Below are 19,390 nucleotides of genomic sequence, written 5' to 3' on the forward strand. Positions count from 1 at the left end.
TTCCCACACTCTTGAAATATTCTAAACAATGTTTCTAAACTCTAAACTTTCTAAAAGAGCACAGAATGTCATGATTTCAGCTCCCTGCCTCCTCTGCTCTTTGCCACCTGCAAGCGCTCTTGGCCACGCCCACTTTTCTGCTCTACACAGAGAACAGCTGATCAGCTGCAGCAGGAATCTCATCCTGCAGTGTGGGCTGCACGAAGGTGCAGCAGGTGCTAAATAATTTTAAATTATTTATTTTAAATAAAAACTCCATGCTGATTGTGCGGCTCATCCATCAATCAGCCAACTGTGTGTCATGTCCAGACATATTTTGAAAAACCGCGATAGAGCAAGTCCGCAATAAACGAACCACAAAGTAGCGAGGGACTACTGTATACTGGTATTTTATTTTATTCAACCTTTACTTATACAGGTTAATCCCATTGAGTCTCGGGGACTCATTTACAAGAGATACCTGAAAAAATACCAATATATATCGATATATATCGTGTATCCTACTCCTCGATGCCTGAAATCCTCCATGGAGAAAAGACATCAAGTAAGCCATATCACATTCTCTGGACAATAGCACCATATTCTTGTGCTACTAAATACTCACCATACCCCGTCTCCTACAGCCCCCTCCTGTGACCCATTCTTGTAAAAAAAGCACTTTTTACAAACTGTTTGGTTTCTGGTGTCTCAGTAAAAGCTCTGGATATTGAAACCACTGAACAGGATAATCACGTTTATGTTTATTGATATTACTGATGATCATGGGGTAGATGATACATTCGGTTTTATAATTTTACATGTTTTTTTTTTACTCTTTTCACGTAGTGGATATTTTATCATATTGTATATTGTGATTTTTTTCCCCATCCCTGTTATTGTTATTAACTTAACCTGCAGCAAGTTGACATTCCTGCAGAGGATGTGGCAGGAAAAGGAGGATTCCTCCCAGATGGGCTCCGTCTTGATGAAGTGTTCGGACTGAGCTGTATATAAGTGGAGGTTTTGCCCCCGTGTGGCCCCTCGGACTCAAATGGAAAGATGTCGTTTTGGATCAAGAATAAGAAACTGAATAAAACCTATTTTAAAATGTGAGGATGTGTCTCTTCACTGATACAGCCATCTGCATATTTTGTCTCAAACAAGTCCACTGACCTTGTCCTCTGTTTTCATATAAAGTAAGTGGTTATGTCGACCCCCCACCATCACTGAGAGACTTGAATATTTGTAGTTTTTGAGTGTTTTTCTGGACTGGAATTGAACAGGGAAGGGAAGTAAACCTGAATGTTTTTGTTTAAATGAAACAAAAGCATAATTTTCACTTGAAATTTTTGCTATTAGAAGTTATGGGAAGATGTTTATTTTTAATTGACTCCAACAAGAACTAAAATGAAACAGCTTTTGGATGTTCAAAACACAAAAGTGGAGGTATTAACAAAAGTATTTCATGCTTTTAATTAACTAACAAAAATATCTTTGTATAAAAAAACTTGCAAACTTAGACAAAAATTATCAATGACTTTACCAATAAAAACGTTGCTTTATTTTTTGTATTGTTAACACTTTTTCTTCACATAGAACCATCAAACATCAGATAATGTGTTGTGAACACACAAATACAAGCAAAAACATTAATGCCCTTTGGCCTTCGGTGGGGCGCCATTTCCTGTTTGGAAGATTTTAAATTGTAATAAAGCTGGATTTGTTTTCTGGATCAACTCGATAAATCTTTATTAATTAGAATATTTATTAATTAATAAGATTTACCTATAAATAAAGGTTGAATGAAAAAAAAAATCTACATTTTAACCAGTTTTTATTAAATGGTGCCACCTTGTCCTCATAACAAAGAGCATTTCTCTTATTGAAGAGGGTTATACTTATAAAAAACAAACAAAAACACAAAAATAATTTCAGAACCACAAAAGAAAATTAATACACGTACATTATCTCCATTTCAGCAACTTCTTCAGCTTTTTTTGGGCTCTGTTTCCCTCAAAGTGTGGGGCTCGTCTTCATACCTCAGCTGTTTCCAGCAGCTTAAACATTCTTGTCAGCACCTTTCACATTGATTTATAACAATAACAAATACTGCATTTTACATTTTAAGTGCACTTATAAAACATTCTTAAAGATCACGCGGAAGAAAACATTGTTTTTTTTTAAATATTCTTATAGGATTTTTAAAGGACGGCAAACTGACAGGATCGATGCTGCGATTCACGCCGTGGGTTTTTCAGCGCTGCTTCGTTTTTTCTCCTTGTGGTTCAGTTCTTTGGTAAAGCTTCAATATTTTTTTGTCATGAAAACTCTTCCACAGATCCTTCTCCAGAATGAAGTCGTGGTTGGCGTAGAAAACGATCTCGGTTTTGCGAGTCTTTTCAACATAGTAGTTGGAGTATTTACTGTAGTCTTCTGTAATGAATCCGTACGCACTCACCTGGAAAAAATAAATAAAATAAAGTCAAAGCCAGAATGAATTCAACAAGTGATACGCCGATGTTCCCCATCGCTGATGAAGTTGAATAATTAATGTTTTGAGTTTTTGAGACATGTTTTTTTCTGGACAAAATTTTGATGTGGCAACCCAGATTTTGATAGTCTTACTCCTAGAGCAGGGGTGTCCAAAGTGTGGCCTGAGGGCCATTTGTGGCCCTTGGATTGATTTTCTGCGGCCCACGACTGCAATTAAAGAATGGTTTAATTTTGACCCACAGGCTTAAGAGGTTGATGCACTTTATTTAGATTTAATGCTGATACTTTTTAAATATAATTTTTAGGTTTAACAGCAAAAAAGATGAAAACAATCTCCTCGAAATGAGCGAAATCAAGTACAATACAAAAATGTAGCAATAATTCCTTTATCCTACAACAAACCTTCAATGACCTACCAAAAAGTAGAATTTTGCATGATAATTCATAAAACTTGACAAAATGTAATAAGTTTTTTTTCAAAGAAAATAATTTCAGTTGAGTTACTAATTGATGGGGAGAAATTTGACATTTTAAAAATAATGTAAAGTATCATCGACATACAAGTTGATCAACTTTATCAGTGTCCCTTAAAAACCTTCTACAAATCTGTTTTAGTGACTGCCAGCTGTTTGTCAGAACTTTAATGACCCATTTGGGCCATCCATGGTCCAAATGGAGGATTGAAGCTCCACCCCCCTTTTTTAAAGAGCAGTTACTCATTTTAGGCTTTTGTCTCTGAAAATAAATGAAAATGAACTTTCAAAATCTAATAAATTAAATTCTTAAAAAAAAAGAAAAGAAAAATAAAACTAGGTTAATGTTTATAAGGCTCATAATGTTCTGGATCTACAAGAATTTAAACAAAACTTTTAAACTTTAAGTATTCAAGTTGTTAAAAATAAGGAGGAAAAAAATTGCTTAAATTTTTTTCTCGTGAACTCAGATTTTTCTGGCCCGTGACACCTTTCATCTAGACAGTTCTGGCCCACCTATGAAAATGTCTGAATACCCCTGTCCTAGACCAAGCCACACACCAAAATGGAAGTTTGCTGATTTTTCAAGTTATCACGCTCACAACGGTCGAACGGACGAAGGAACAGAAGGTACAGTTGTCCCTCGCTTATCGCTGGAGATACGTACCCTGAAGCCACGCATGAAAAACCGCAAAGTATGAATAGTAGTTCATGTAGTAAGTAGTAGTTTTTGTTATTATATATATATATATATATGTTTTAAACCCTTTCCCACACTCTTGCAATATTCTAAACAATGTTTCTAAACTCTTTATGCTCTGAAAGAACACCGCATGTCATGATCTCCTCTCTTTGCCACGGCTGCACTCTGCGCTCTTGGCCACGCCCACTTCTCTGCAGAACTGCAGAACGGTGATCGACAGAGGAGGAAGGAGGAGAGAGGAGGAGCTCCAGGAGGAAGTTTCTCCTACGGTGTGGGCTGCACACAGGTGCAGCAGGTGCTAAATAATTTTAAATAATTCATTTTAAATAAAAATTCCATGCCGATCGTGCGGCTCGTCCATCAATCAGCCTATTGTGTGTCATGTCCGATCTTATTTTGAAAAACTGATAGAACGAGTCTGTGAAAAATGAACCGCCAAGTAGCGAGGGATTACTGTATTGCCATTTCCCTCTCTTCACTCCATGACAGGGGACAAAAAAAAAAAAAAAAAAATGCATGAATGTTTTTTATAGAACTTTTATTTACACAAGAAACTGTTTATCAAATGGTGCTAAACAAAGACGAGTCTGCTTTTTAAAAAATACTGAACATTTGATGTTTGTACTGCATCGATACAATGTAATATACACATTTCCATTCCAAAACATAGAAATAATAGTTATAAAAAAAATCTGTAAGATACAGAGATATTGGCTTAACCCTTTCTGAGCTGATTCCTCTGGAGTTGCATTTTTTATTGAGGATTTAAGACTTTACGGGCCAGACAGAGCAAACTAGTGAGTAGGATTTGGCCCGGGAGCCACCAGTTAATAATCCCTAATCAACATCATTAAGACCTACCTTTATATATAAAAACAAAAAACTAAATGTGTAAATACTTTGCTTGTTAGGGTAGGTAAATTTGATAAATTATATATTTTTTGTTTAAAAAAGCAAGTGATATTTTTTCCCTCTCAAACTTATCCAGATACAAAAATGTAAAAATAAACACATCACCATGTGGAAATACCCAAAACCAGTTGTCAACTTTCAGTGAATAGTTAAAAAAAATAAAAAAGTTTCCTGTAAGGCCTCATCGTGGTGCTTTGGCACCATTTTAAACTTTTTCTGTCTGCCGTGAGTGTCAGGTCTTCTTTAAAACACAGCTTTTCATATTCTGCTGACCGTCTGTGAGCAGGCGAACACAGTCTCCAGTGTTCACGTAAACACAACAGGAACTTTATCAGAACATGTCACAACACGAAAAGCAAATATGTTATCAGACAATTGATTTTCCAGGAACTAGTTTGCTTTATTAAAGAACTAGAGCACAGAGGCATGACGTTCCCTCAGCAGAAGTATCGTCTACAATAACACCAAGCTGTCGTCACTACGCACATTCCTGGCGTTATTTGCATTAAAGAACAAGCAGGAAGAAGAAAGAAAAAGTAAAACCCAAAAATGCCCAACTGTCAATTTTCATTCAACCTTTATTTAAACAGATAAATCACATTGAGCCTCGAAGACTCATTTACAAGTGGGACCTGTTTGGACAGACAATAAAAATAAAATTGCTTCCACTGGTTAAAATAATCTATTAGAGGAGTTTCAGTCAGGGTTTGGAGCACATCTTAGTGCAGAGACAGCACTAGTAAATGTTATAAATGATATTCACAGCCTAAGACAGCGGACTTTTGTCCTTACTGGTCCTGTTAGTCCTCAGTGCTGCATTTGATACAGTTGATCACAATATTTTAGTATAGAGGCTTGAACATGATATTGGGATTACAGAGGCCTTTAAAAATGTTTAAATAATATTTATTTGATAGATTCCATTTTTTTTTAACTTCTTACACTACTGTTCGTCATGGAGTTCCTCAGGGTTCAGTGCTTGGACCAGTACTCTTTAACTTTTATATATGCCTTCAAGTATCTACATACTTTTAAGACTAGGCTTAAGAGTTTCCTTGTTTATTTTTAGTATTTTTATTTTTTTTTATTTAATTTAGTTTCCTAGAGTTAGAGTTGCATTCGGGCCCAACAAATCTGACCCAGCCCCAGCCTGTAGCCATCATTTCTGAACCCCACCCAACCCGATGAATTGACAGTATTACAGGTCCAAACTCGAACACCCCCCCCGCCCCCCCAACATTTTTAATTAAGCTTTGACTGCTTATATAGTTATTAATGGTCGGCGGACACACATGGCTGAATAAAAGGGGCAGAAGATCGGAGCTGAGGGGGTGTTTGTCCTTTCATGGCCGTCAAAGTGCATTAAATCTCTGTTTCTGCCTGCATTCTGCATTATTCAGACATGGACCCTGCTTTGACATGTCTGCATTGGGATCTCGCCTGTTTGGGTTGTCAGCCACGCACGTCCGCTGAGTGCAGCGGCTGAACATCCATTTGGGAGATGGATTGCTTCCTGGCAGTACCGGTAGTCCCATTGGAAGCTTAATTGAGCTTTATTTTACTCTTTCAAGGCCGGTCAGTTCGCCATGTTGCCATATAATTGGAAAGTATGGCAAACCATGTTGCCATATAATTGGATCATCAGCCGCGCGCATCCGCTGATGCAATCAAAAGTCCGACACCGACCTGGCCCACCCATCCAGCACATTATTATGGCCCGATCCAGCCCAAATTCGGGTCGGGCCGGGCCGGGCTTTGGGCCTGAGTTGGAAATGACAGATCTTAGTTATTGGCTTGGGGTCCCTGAGCTATTGCTTATTTCTGCTGCTATACACTCAAACTGTTGAAGAACAAACTGACCATTTCCTCACCCTGCTGCTGACTTTACACACTCCATTCTTCATGTTTGCATTCGCAAATACTGCTGTCATTAACATGTCTATTTTGTTTTTCTTCCCTAGGAAACACCTAGACCAGGTATTCTGTTTCTTTCCTGTCCTCTCAAACCCCAGCTGGTCGAGGCAAATGGCTGCCCATTTGAGCTTGGTGCTGCTGTAGGATTCTTCTTGTTAAAAGGGAGTTGTTTCTTTCCACTGTCTCCATGTGCTGCTCGGGATGGGAGGCTGTGACCAAGTTAAGATTTGATACAACCTGCCGGTTTCCTTAGATAGATAACTTTCACTGATTGGCATTTTGCTGTACACTATGCTGTGCATTGCATTATTCTAAAGACGGAGATGACGGAAGACGCGCACAGCAGATTCAGTTTCATACTGAAGCCCAACAGTCGGTTGTTTCGACATGTCAAAGGATAAACAAAACTGTGGTTTGTGGTCAACAGAAAATTTCCCTCCTAAGCTCCTCCTGCCCTGTGATCCTCAGTGACAGCAGGTAAGGTGAGTGAAATGGAAAATGGTTTCATGTGCCAACAAAGAGCCCAGTAAGACCAAAATAGTTACTTACTGAGTCGCATGTGTGCAGAGCCAAGAAGATGGTAAACGCCCCGTTCGTTGGTCGGACGATTGACCAGTAGATATCGTCCAGATCACTTGACTTTAAAAACCTGTGGGCAGGATAAAGATGAGGAAAGAGGCAGCAAATGCTCCAAGAATCTCTGAAAATGCAGTTACGTGCAACAAGTCACATGCCACGCTCAGAGCATGACTCTCAGCTATAGTGTTGTAGTACTCGAGACCGGTCTTGGTCTCAAGACCACTTTTTGATGGTCTCGGTCTTGTCTCGCACTCGACCGCCTTTGGTCTCGGTCTTGTCTCGATCTCGGACATTGAAGACTCAGGATTTTATTTCAAGACCAGTCAAGAACACAACTGTGGAAATATCACTAAATTGCCAGAACATTGCCCAGTTTATTTGTTAACATCTTTGTTTTTATTGGATTTAAAACATACTGATTCAAATCAAATCGATAACACGACTCATTGCTAATTTTTTTTTTTTACCGCTGTCACACCCACCCTCTTTCACTCGCACGCGTCACTCCCAGTGTGGCCAAATTGGGCGGTGTACTGACAATTGGGTGGTTTTCATTCTGATTTTGCTGGGAACTCTGGGAAGAATTTTGTTGTATTGTTGCGTTTTGCCACATATTGTTAAATTACCTTGGCTTGTACTGATGTGTGTTCATGTTCAAACAGTAAATATATGTAACAATATATTGATTGGGCAGATTTTTGTCTGATATGGCGGTTTTTAACAGTTTTGGGCTGGATAACCTCGACCCTGTCTGGCAACACTGGAAGAAAACGAGAAGTGATTGTCTGGGCGCAGGACAAGCTGTCTTCCATATCATCAGTTATAAAATTTGCCTATTTAAATCACAAAGAATATACTTGTAACTAATGCAACTTTATGGTTATCCTTGGTCTTGAGTTTGGACTTATGAAGAGTGTTTTGCCACTGCAGTTTTTTAAGGCTTGGCATGTGATGAAACTGCTTCCAGTTTAACAGCTGTGTAATTGTATTGTTGAAACACGTTAGGTCACGGAATGTCTGATTTCTTTATGTAGCTTTGAAATTTTACAAAAGCTGATAAATTCATTCAAAAGCTAACTTAAACTTGCAGTATGTAAATTTTATAAAAAAATATTTTATAATAAAAATTTTTATTTTATTTGAAGTCTTGGTATCGACTTGGTCTCGAACCCTAAACGTCTTGGTAATGACTTGGTCTCGGGTTAAGTGGTCTTGAACACAACACTACTCAGCTACTACCACGTCAAATTTCATCATTTGATGTTGTGTATAATCCGGTATTATCATTTCTAAATTTTGGGCTGTGTCATAATACAATAGTTGCAATGCATTGTGGGGTTTTTTTTGTATTTATTTTTTTAACAATTCTAAGTAAAGAAAGCTTTAATTATTTAAACATATTACATTATGCATTTTTTTCTTCAGGGACGTGCGAGAAATAGTGATTTTGTACAATTTTAAACTCCATAAAAATGAAGAGGTACACCTTTCACTGTTGCTTTAAGAGTACTTAATAATTTATGGCAGAAACAAAAAATTTAATCAATTTCAACATTTTTTTTTTTTTTATCACTGATCTAGCTGGAGGTGAATAGAATGACTAATACATCCCTAAAAAAGTGGCTAATGTGCAACTTTATCATCCAAACTCATGCATTTAGTGGAAAACAGCCTGAGTGGTGAATTATTTGTGTGAAACGGTTAAATTGTATCGTTTTTGTGTAGGATTGTGATCAATGGCTGACCTGTTCCGTACGTATCGCATGAAGTCTTGATGCAGAACGTAGAAGCGGCTCTCGTTGAACTGTCCCGAATAGTAAGATCTGGGGCTGAAGGGTGACAACACACACACACATAAACTGTTAGTGATGATGGAGGAACACCATAACTCATTTTCCTCAGTATAAACCATTTTCGTGCCTGTATAAAAACAAACTTCACTGATCTTTTGCTCTATAATTATCTGCCATGACTGAAAAATGTTCATTGTGCTGCTGGTCCATATGAGCAAACACTTCATCCTCCTAATAAAGAATGTGAATACTTAATTACTTACTGTGTACTGTTTATTTTGTGTTTTTCAACTACTTTGACCTTTGTAAAACTGACTTCATGAAGGTTTTCAGTGAGTTTTTCCTCAGTTTTTTATTTATCTGCAGTCATCGGGGCAGAAATAAATCAGCCTCATGGACACATTCTACTGGTTTAGGCTTTCTGATACCAATTTATTACTCTGTATCTCAAGTGATCTTATTTATTGAAGAAATAGCGCGCAGAAAAACCTGCTGTGTCCACCAGTGGAGATTTTCTGTTTAAAAAAATAATTTGTGAGACTAAAATTAGAAGGTAAATTAGTAGTGAGCTAAACATAGAAAACTAAAGGCAGAAAGGACATTTTCTCCAACATGGACAGCCTAAATTTAGTCTTTTTACCCTTTAATAAGCTCTGCATGTGGGTAATCCAACTAATTATGAGGCTTCTGAATGTAACGATTGGGGCTTTTATCCTACAGAAAACTTTTATCTTTGATAATTTAGATTATTGTAGTAACTTCAGAAAGCTGTGTACCTGTCCGTCTGGTTTTTGTACTCAGGTGACATGACATAAATTCCTGTTAGGGGTGGATGTGGGTGTGAGATACCTTGAACTGTACCAGGAAAGAAAAAGATGACAACTTTGTGCACAAAAACACACTCAACAAAATAAATATCAAACAACTCATATCCTGGATTTTTGCACAAAGAAATTAATATTGTAAAACATCTTTTTATGCTCAGGAACCATTACTGTCAAGCACCTGTTTGCACGCCAAGCCTTAAAATAAAGCACTTCATATTAATCAGATGACTGAATGAAGTAATAATATGTAATGAATTAATGTGCTGACGTTTTAGCAGAGACAATACATTTAAATATTTGTTAATTACTGCGTTGTGTAATCTGAAAACTGGCAGTCGCATATTTTAATGATGACACATTAAAATGGAATCAAATTAAATTCAGATTAATTTAAATAAACTGAGTGCATGGAACAACAACAACACTCACTCTTTCTTTTCATATTCGCCAGAAGAGACAACTTTTCCTTTGAGAAGAGCCCGAAGCCACTGGAAGTCCCTCTGTCCCTCAGGAATCAGGACGTATTTTATACCCTGTTCAAAGAAAGACAAAACACACGTCATGTTTTACGAGTGTAGCAAGTACAACTATTACAGTAGTCCCTCGCTACTTTGTTGTTCAACTTTAGCGGACTCGCTCTTTCAAGGTTTTTCAAAGAAAGATTGAACGCGAGGAAAAAAAATGTACACGACTCATGATAGTCAACTTTAATATTACTCATGTGATTGGGACAGTACAAAATACTGTACAGTAAAATGTTATCAAAAAATAAAACACTTTAGACAAGCGCTGCCCTTTTGTAATTTTCTCTCATTAAGCCTATACTGTATCCCCGTTCTTAACAACTACATTTCCCAGAAGCCAACAGTGCCTCAGAAGCCCCATTGCCTTCTGCTGAAATACGTAGAGGGAAAGTTTTGATATGAACCGAAAATGTTCGGTTCTTTACAGTGACTTTGACACCCAGTGGATGCAGCGAGCCCTGCACGGAACCCACTGGGAACCGGACCCTCAGACCCACAAACCCGAGAGCTGCTAGCCGGCCCGTGAGGACTTCCGAGCAGGGGACGCACCACTGTAGGTCTGGCGCTCCCTCCAGGGCCTACCAGGACTTTTTCATCTCTACTGGAACGCTCAATCAGACCACCGGTCCCACGCTGGCCACACAAAGGTACACCCCCCCAGTTGCATAGAACCGGAGCAGAACCAGACTCCTAGACCCATCAGTGAATCTGAGAGCTGCTAGCCAGCCCACAAGGACTTCCAAGTGGGGGTCGCATCGCCATAGGTTCGGCTTCTCTCTGGAGCTCACCGCCACTACCCCAGCCAGAGAGCAGACCAGAACCGGCAGGGTAGATCCGCCAAAACTGAACCAAGTTGGACCAGAACCGAGCGTCTGCTGTTCTGCCGAACTGGTGTGTAAAATTTAGTAGCTACATATGTATGTTGTTAATGACGTAGGTTTAAGAGTTTAGAACATTGCAAGAGTGTGGGAAGAGTTTCTAAAGCCTTAAAATATAAATAAATAATAAAATAAATATAATGTTGCTACTTTGCGGATTTTCACTTATTGCATGGGGGTCAGGAACGTAACCCCCGCACTAAACAAGGGACTACTGTACACTGTTATTGCAGCTTCGGTACCTCATCGTGTGGGGCACTTTTGTAGCCGTATTCCCAGAAGACCAAAGGCGATGTGTTGATTGAGTGAGCCGTGTGAACGTACACCGACGTTCTCCTCCCAACGTCCTCCTCATAACCCTTGATCACTGCACCGTTCATCCTGCCACACAATGAACCAGAGACATCACGGTTAAATTACCATTAAAATGACTTTTAGAAATAGGTCAGATAGAAGTCAGAGCTGCTGTTAGACATATAACTGAGTAATAAGTTTAACCTCTCAGCTACTACCACACCAATATTTGGCTCATATCTGTAAAACTAGCCGAAGTACAGCCACTTTTGTTTAGGCTAAGGTAGATTAGCTGTAGCGGTCATCTTGATCAGATGTTAACATTTAATCATCTGTAGATAATTAAAGATTTGTGCAGTGGTTTATGAGATATTTTGCTAACAGGCAAACAAGGTTGATTCTAACAGGTAATACCAAGTTTTTTTAGATATGATTTTGAGATAAAAGTTATAAGTTGCCCCAAAATTTAAAACATGTACATCAAATTTATTTTCTTAGAATTTAAATAAAATTTATTTCAGTGTTTCGTGCAATATTTTGCTAACAAATAACAGTTAATTCCAATAATCCATTGCAAACTTATAAAAACAGATCAAACAAGTTTGGACTCTTTTTATGCCCCAAAACAAATGAAAGAAATCTGAAATAACTTGAACTAAATTACTTGTTGGTTTGCACTTTTTGTTGACGGCAGGTCCGAGAGACGTTCTATAGTAGGTGATTCACCATCGTCACTCCAGCTTCCAAAGAGTCTCAAAATATTTTGCTTTGCACGTTTGAGTAGTTTCAATTTGAAACCAATATCATGATGTGATTGAATTGCACATCTTTAGGCTATTGCTGCTCTTTATTTCATCTCATAAATGTTAACAAGAGAAACTGCATTTCCTACAAAGATGCAGTTTGAATGCTTATTGCAGAAAAACTTTTTGAGAAACAGCTGAAATTAGCTTAAAAAACATGCAGAAATGTAGCTGAAATGGAAGAACAAACCTAAATTAACAGAATAAAGCAGAAACAACACATATTTGCTGAAATAGGTTTAAATAAGCAGACATTTGCTAAAAAGTTAGGAAAGTAGCTACAAAAGCTGAAATTAGCAAAAAATAAAAATGCTGAAAAGTAGCTGAAAAGGTAGAAAGAAGCTTAAACGACCAGAAGGAAGCAAAAAGAATTGAAATGAGGTTTAAAAAAAGTGCAATTAGCTGAAAAGCTTAAATTAGCTTACAACAGCTAAATAGTAGCTGAAATAGCAGAAAAAGCTGAAACTAGCATAATTAAGTTGAAAGGCACATAACAAGCTGAAATTAGCAGAAATAAGTTAATTGGGTTCAAAGTAGCAGAAATTACCATGAAAAACTTGAATATCTGAAAACAGCTGGAATTAGCTAAAAAAAATGCTACAAAAAAAGGTAGCTGAAAAGGTAGAACAAGCTAGAATTAACAGAAGAAATCAGACAGAACACGTTTGCAAAATTAGACTGAAAAAAGTAGAAATGAGCACAAAAAAAGTGGAAATTATCTGAAAAAAGCTGAAATGAGCAAAAAAAAAAAAAAAAAAACCAGCTGAAAAGTAGCTAAAAAAGAAAAAAGAAGCTTAAATTACCAGAAAGAAGTGGAGAGAGCACATTTGTGCTGAATTAGACTGAAAAAAGTTTAAATTAGTGCAAAAAATGTGAAATTAGTTGAAAAAGTTTAATTAGCATAAAAACAGCTAAATAGTAGCTGAAATAGCAGAAAAAATGAAACGCATAAATAAGCTGAAAGAAACATAATAAGTTGAAGTTAACAGAAATCAGTTGGAACACAAAACAGCTGAAAAAACAACTGAAATTAGCTGAAAGTAGCAGGAAAAAAGTTAAAATTTGCACAAAGAAGCTGAAGCAGAATAAAATGACAGGAGCAGTAAAAGGTTGTAAACAGATCTAAAGAAATGAAGGATGTAAAATGAGCTCAATTCAGTTTCTATGAAATAAAAAGTGGTGGTACTGTGCTCTTATGTCCCTGTCGCTGAGGAATTTGAATAGTGAATGTTTGTAGTTTTTGAGATGAGTGTTTTTTTTGGAATGGAATTGAAACCTTAATGTTGGTGCTGTGAGATCCTCAAGTGGGTCGAAGTTACACTGAAAGGTGCTGTTTTTTTATTTCTTGTCCAAGACGACACAGACAGACTGATCCTGGTGAACGAAGGGAGCATTTTAATTCACCACCAGTTGCAATGGCGGAGCCAGGGGGTGGCCATTGGTGGCTTTGCTCATCATAGATTATTGTTTATCACCCTAGATATTTGAGGGAACTATACTTTTAAGGAACATAAAAACTAGAAAGCTCAGTTTCCTCAAATGATAGGGGTGGTTGGTTTACATATATATATGTGGTGGTGGCAGCCATCTTGGATTTTATTATGGCAACACAATTTTTGATACGGACCTTTTTTTTAACGCCTCGATGCAGCCCCACACCAAAATGGAAGTTGGCATGTTGCTTATTTTTCAAGTTATCCAATTCACAAGTTTAACATGTACACATGATGGCAGCCATCTTGGATTTTGATGTGGCAACCCTATTATTGAAAGAAAACTTTCCTATGCCTGGATGTAACCACACACCTAAACGGAAGGTGGTACCTCACTTATTTTTAAGTTCACAATATGCATGGAGAGAGAGACAGAGGGTATGTTTAATTCCTCCTCTTTGATCTTCAACGGGGGATTCATCAGAATTTCTTCTGCGTACCAGCGGTGGTATGAGAGCCACAGTTTGCGAACCACAGCCCCAGACTGAAAGGACAGCTTGAAGGTTTGTGTTCAAGAAACCGAACCTGGTTTCTGTGGTGGCAGATGAACAAGGGTGTAATGAAAAGAATCAGCATAAATATCAGGGCCGTTTGTGAAACAGCAACATTTAGAGTACAGGAGGGTCTCAAGCACGCAGCTGCAGCATCGTGCAAATCCGTGTCATCTGATCCTTGCATGTTCAGTTTCCTTTTTTAGAACCTTATGAGTCCACAAACTCAACCAACAGGTTTGTGCTCGCCGTTCATCTCACCGGAAAACGTAATCGTGAGCATCGATTTCTGCTCCCATTTTGGAGCCGTTGAGGATGCCTCCGTTCCCCACCACAGCACAGCGCACGCAGCCGTCGCCACCCGGCTTTGGAAGGAGCAGCGGCTCGTTTGGCTTTGGGATCAGCTTTACTGCAACTATTACATCTGCAGACAGGAAACAAAGTGATATCCAGTAATCTGAGTAGAGTAATCTGATCTATAGTGGCACTCAGAACATGACAAAAGACAAAAACATAAAAGGCCACCATGGGGATAGTTAAGAAAAAAGAAGTTGTACAAACAAGATAATAATTTGTCATGGCAAATAACAAACACACCATTTTTCATCCTGATGCTCCTCTTGTTCTGGTAAAAAAACAAACACTAGACCCACCCTGCTGCATGTTTGTTTTATACCTGCACACATATTTGTAGGTTCTCACAGTTATTTCCTGGCCTTCATAAATCAAGATGAATAGACAAAACAGAATATTGTTGCAGATGAGGGCAACGATGATGGATGGATGGATGTTATTACTGCAGTGTCAGTTTAGAGACAGCAAAAAGGTAACTTGATGCAACTAAAATATAAAAAGATAAATGTCTCCTACACTTATGAATAACCAGGTTGAAGTTAGTGCATCTGGTTTATGAAGTACGTTTGAGAATATAAAAAAATGTATAGGTTTAAATTATTAAATTGTAAATGCTCCCCTTATAGATGCTAATAGTTGATAGATATGTGATTAAATCATCTATAAACACTTTATAAATCATTAATAACGTCTTATTATGCATTCATTAAGGGTGACAGAGAGACAAAACTCTTGTCAAATAGTGAACCATAATCTGTCCACCTATATATTTCATCTAGAGTTGTTATATTAAACATTTCACATTTACCTTGTGAGCACAATAAACATTTGTAAACCTATATATTTTTAGGATATATTAGTTGTAGATACGTTTTAAAGTTTTACATTTGCGCCGTCCAAGGTGGCTGCATGTTGGATTACTTTCATTCTGAGTTATTGCTTTTGAAAGCTTTAATTCCTATTTTTTCTGGATGTAAATCACTTTTTTTTCAGGTGATTGTTTCCTCTGGTATCGGATGTTGTGCAGCTGGAAGAATTTTTACGAAACCATTTTTACTCCTGGGCATTTGTTATGAGGTGTAACCATGGCAACATTGTGTTTGTTTTTAACAACCAGGAGCAGCTGATTAACATTTCAAAAGCTCAAATACCTCCACTACAGCACCAAATCCCAAATGAGTTGAAAAGGAGGTGCCGTGGATGAATTCCCATCAACCTGACCGGCGGCGCTCGAGTACCTGACCGCTGAGATCCTGGAGCTGGTGGGAAACTCAGCTCATGACAAGAGGACTGGGATCATCCCCTGGCACCTTCAGCTGTCTGTGAGGAGCTCGGCAGACTGCTGGGAGGAGTGACCATCACTCATAGAGGAATTCTGCCTGGTATTCGGTCAGTTCTGCTGCCCAGGAGGACCGAGAGGCCCACCAGATCTGACAGCAAACTGGATCTGGGTGGACGGGTCGGTATCTGTGGCCAGATTCTTCGGATTTGCTGCAGGAGATCCTTCCCACCCACAGCTATCAGCATCTAACCACTTGAATGAAACCAGGATAATGAGCTACGACAACACTTAATTTCCCTCTGGGATTAATAAAGTATTTTTGAATTTGAATTATAATGCAGTGATAAAGTACAATATTATATGCTAAAGAAATAGGTTTACAAATGTTTATTGTGCTTACAAGATAGTAACTAAGTCTGAAATGTATAGAACATATAGGTGAAAAGATTTGGCAAGAATCTGGTCAGTTTAGTCTCTGTCACCCTTAATTAACGCATAATCAGCAGTTATTAATCATTTTTAAGGTGTTTATAGAGGAATTAATAACATATCTATAAACTATTTATTAGCGGGGAGCCTCATGTTAAAGTGGTACCCTTAAAGGAAATATAAAATGTGAATAATTTAAAATAAGTCTCTTTAATCCCCGTTGTTGCTGATGGTAAAAAAGGACTTCCTAAAGGAATTCACTGGAACCCCTTATCCCAATAGTTTTATGATTAAGTTCACAGAAGAAAATACGATAAATACAAAACAAAGTTATAAATTAATGAAGATAATATTTTGGATGAGGGTTCAGTTGCATTAATTTGTGGTTGACTTTAAAAACTGTATTTTTTTCCACAGATCAGTCGTGCTTTTTTGAGCTTTAATCCACGGTAATTTACCAGAACAGCTTTCAGTTCAGTTTCTAATCCCTTAATTTTAAACAAAAACAATTATTTCCACATTAATTTCTATTTAAAATAGTTTTCATTTTTCATTGCGAACATGTTTGCTTTGTCATACATGAAACAAACAAATAAAAAAATAAAGAAAAAGCATGATTTATGGTTACTTTGTCCAAAACAATGGGAGTTTTGTAAGAAGAGATCAAAGCAAATGAAATGTGATGACGCTGGTTCATATCAAGCCTGGACGGAAGTTGTGAAATGCCGCCGAAGCAAATACCCACCGTCGTATTTCATTTGCATAAAACCAAACGGGTTGTTAAAATGAGAGAGCCGGTTCCACTCTCTCATGGTGAGGCTGTCGTTGTGAAGAAACAAGCGAATGTCGGGCAGGAACGCTTTCTGGAAGCCCTCGTCCTTGGTGTTACGCAGAGACTGGGCGCAAGTCTGAGTACAACAAATACATCTAAAATTATGGATTTATCGAAGACGGTTCAACGGTGGCAATACAAATTCAAAATAGATAAAAGCAAATCATACACAAGGAATATTTATTCACTCCAAAGGCAAGTGAACGCATGACCAGGCAGAAAGTTGCGTACTTCTGTAAAGTTCTTGTCCCGTCTTGTTTCAAAGCACTTACCGTCGGTCTAGGCGGAGCATTCCGGTTATAAATATCCTCAAAATCCCACTTAGGGAGCTTTTTGAAGGACTTTAAAGACAAGATCGGAATAGGAGTCTCAGGAGTGGTCTTCCGGAGAGTTTTCCTCGTCACTAAATTCCTTTGGCTCGTTGGATAACTTTTGCTATTCTCCGGCGATGGAGACAACACCCCTTCCTTTTGCCGTATTTCATCCCCGTCAATCAAGCCGTCTTCTCTGAAGCTTTTGTACCTCAATAAGCTCGTCCATCTGTGCATCAAAGGCCATCAAATAAAATAATAATCCATAATCAGCTGGAGAAATCATTTGCCCTGGATGAATCATAAGGCGCAGAACAGACAGAAACTCACTTGTTGCTTCCCGGTAAATCTTCCTGGAACAGGATTATAAGAATGATGCAGGCTGACGACACCAGCAGCAAAGAGAAAAGTCGAACTTTCTGAACTGCCATTCCCGAAGAACCGAGGTTTTGTTCATTCAAACGCAGACAAACTATTGTCTGCTGGGGGGAGTAATGCCATTATAGAGTCCTAAATGACGCCTTTCAGACCAGTACTGCCAGACGAGTCCGACAAGAAATTTAGGCACAAGGTAGCAAAACAAACTGATGTGCGTAAGCAGGTGACAGGGAAGGGCTGTTTGAGTAATGAGCACGTGACAGCGAAGCACGACACACACAGCTTCAAATCGTTCTGGTTTATTCCACAACACAGTAAACTTCTCTAACAGAAACAGAGCTCCTGGATTCCTTCGCAGGTGTGTGTGTGCGTTCACCTGCTGTGTGCAGAGGGCGCGTGTGGGACACGGAAGAGACAACGAGATTTGAAACACAAATGAACGCGCCGTTGAACGGGAGTTAGGTATGTAGGTGCGGCGAACAATGCAAACAAAGTTATTCAGAGTATCCGACGATCCGGATCGGTCCCGGGGTGAGAGCGGACAGGCGAGGAGGCGTCCAGGAGAAACTTCAGATGGAGTAGAGTCGGAGCTGCTCCTCTAACTCTCCCTCGGACACGTCCCCAAACGTCTCCTTGTTGTCTTTCAGCAGCTGGAAGATGGACGCCAGCTGTTCCCGCTGCACCCTGGGGGCGACACGACAGAGGAGAATTGGAAAATGAAAAATATTCAGTCAGCTCTGCAAACATTTGGTGTGGCTGTAGCTGAGTCATCCCCAACACAAACACTTGGTGATCGTTCAAAATCTTGTTTTATTACATTTTCCAAGGAGGCATGACTTGGAAAATGAGGAAATGCTGCCCCAGGATATTTGCAGAACTTCTCTGGTTTATTAAGTAATAACAATAACAACAATAATAATAATTATAATTATTATAATAAGTGGCTGGAGGTTATTAAGGTTTGGCTGTGAGTTAGTAATGAAAGAAAACACCCTAAAACATTGTTATTTTTGCACCTCTTTAAAATGTATCCTTTATTTTTAGGTATTTTTAAAATCTAATAAATCGTTACATACCACAGAGTTTTAAGATTGCTGTAATTAAACCTTTACTTAAGAAACATAACCTTGACTCAGGAATCCTAGCCGATTATAGACCTATATCTAATCTAACTTTCATCTAAAAAATTCTAGAGAAAATAGTTGCAGGTCAGTTACGTGATCATCTGCAAAGAAATAATCTGTTTGAAGAGTTTCAGTCAGGGTTTAGAGCTCATCAAAGCACAGAAACAGCACTAGTAAAAGTCACTAATGATATTCTCATGGCCTCAGACAATGGACAGGTGTCTACACTGGTCCTGTTAGACCTCAGTGCTGCATTTACAGATTATCATAATATTCTATTACAGAGGCTTGAATATGATGTTGGGATTACAGGAACGGCTCTAAGTTGGTTTTATTTATCTGATAGATTCCAATTTGTAAATATAAATAATGAATCTTCTTCATACACTAAAGTTAGTCATGGAGTTCCTCAAGGTTCAGTGCTTGGACCACTAATCTTTACATTATATATGCTTCCATTAGGTAATGTTATTAAACAACATGGGATAAATTTTCATTGTTATGCTGATGATACACAGTTATAT

General features: G+C 38.3%; 2 protein-coding genes across 3 annotated transcripts in view; both read right to left on the reverse strand.

Annotated features, from left to right (window-relative positions):
- Window positions 1–1,578: 1,578 nt before the first annotated feature.
- LOC119424058 (alpha-N-acetylgalactosaminide alpha-2,6-sialyltransferase 1) lies at window positions 1,579–17,850 on the reverse strand. Its single transcript, XM_037691525.1, has 9 exons — window positions 17,695–17,850; window positions 17,326–17,593; window positions 16,967–17,129; window positions 14,418–14,580; window positions 11,318–11,456; window positions 10,103–10,206; window positions 8,799–8,882; window positions 7,024–7,123; window positions 1,579–2,437 (listed from the first exon to the last, which is right to left on the reverse strand). The coding sequence occupies exons 1-9, from the start codon at window positions 17,793–17,795 to the stop codon at window positions 2,234–2,236; spliced, it is 1,326 nt and encodes a 441-aa protein (XP_037547453.1). The 5' UTR covers window positions 17,796–17,850; the 3' UTR covers window positions 1,579–2,233.
- Window positions 17,851–18,042: 192 nt separating this feature from the next.
- The window catches only part of LOC119424056 (matrix-remodeling-associated protein 7), a 9,600-nt gene continuing 8,252 nt past the window's right edge, over window positions 18,043–19,390 (reverse strand). For both annotated transcript variants that reach the window (XM_037691522.1, XM_037691521.1), the window contains exon 4: window positions 18,043–18,426. In XM_037691522.1, coding sequence (XP_037547450.1) covers window positions 18,312–18,426 — 115 coding nt within the window. In that variant the 3' untranslated portion in view covers window positions 18,043–18,311. The remainder of the gene's footprint in view (window positions 18,427–19,390) is intronic.

Source organism: Nematolebias whitei, chromosome 17 (assembly GCF_014905685.2).
Source record: "Nematolebias whitei isolate Nwh7 chromosome 17, NemWhi1, whole genome shotgun sequence".
In the NCBI taxonomy this organism is placed as follows: domain Eukaryota; kingdom Metazoa; phylum Chordata; class Actinopteri; order Cyprinodontiformes; family Rivulidae; genus Nematolebias; species Nematolebias whitei.

What these genes read in the sequence shown, in the direction of transcription:
- LOC119424058 (XM_037691525.1), bottom strand. Translation starts at nt 17,795, where the DNA reads ATGGCAGTTCAGAAAGTTCGACTTTTCTCTTTGCTGCTGGTGTCGTCA. An exon ending in ATGCTCCGCCTAGACCGACG is followed by an intron (nt 17,130 to 17,325) that starts GTAAGTGCTTTG and finishes TGTTGTACTCAG; the next exon opens with ACTTGCGCCCAGTCTCTGCG. An exon ending in ATGCGATACGTACGGAACAG is followed by an intron (nt 7,124 to 8,798) that starts GTCAGCCATTGA and finishes TCCTGCCCACAG; the next exon opens with GTTTTTAAAGTCAAGTGATC.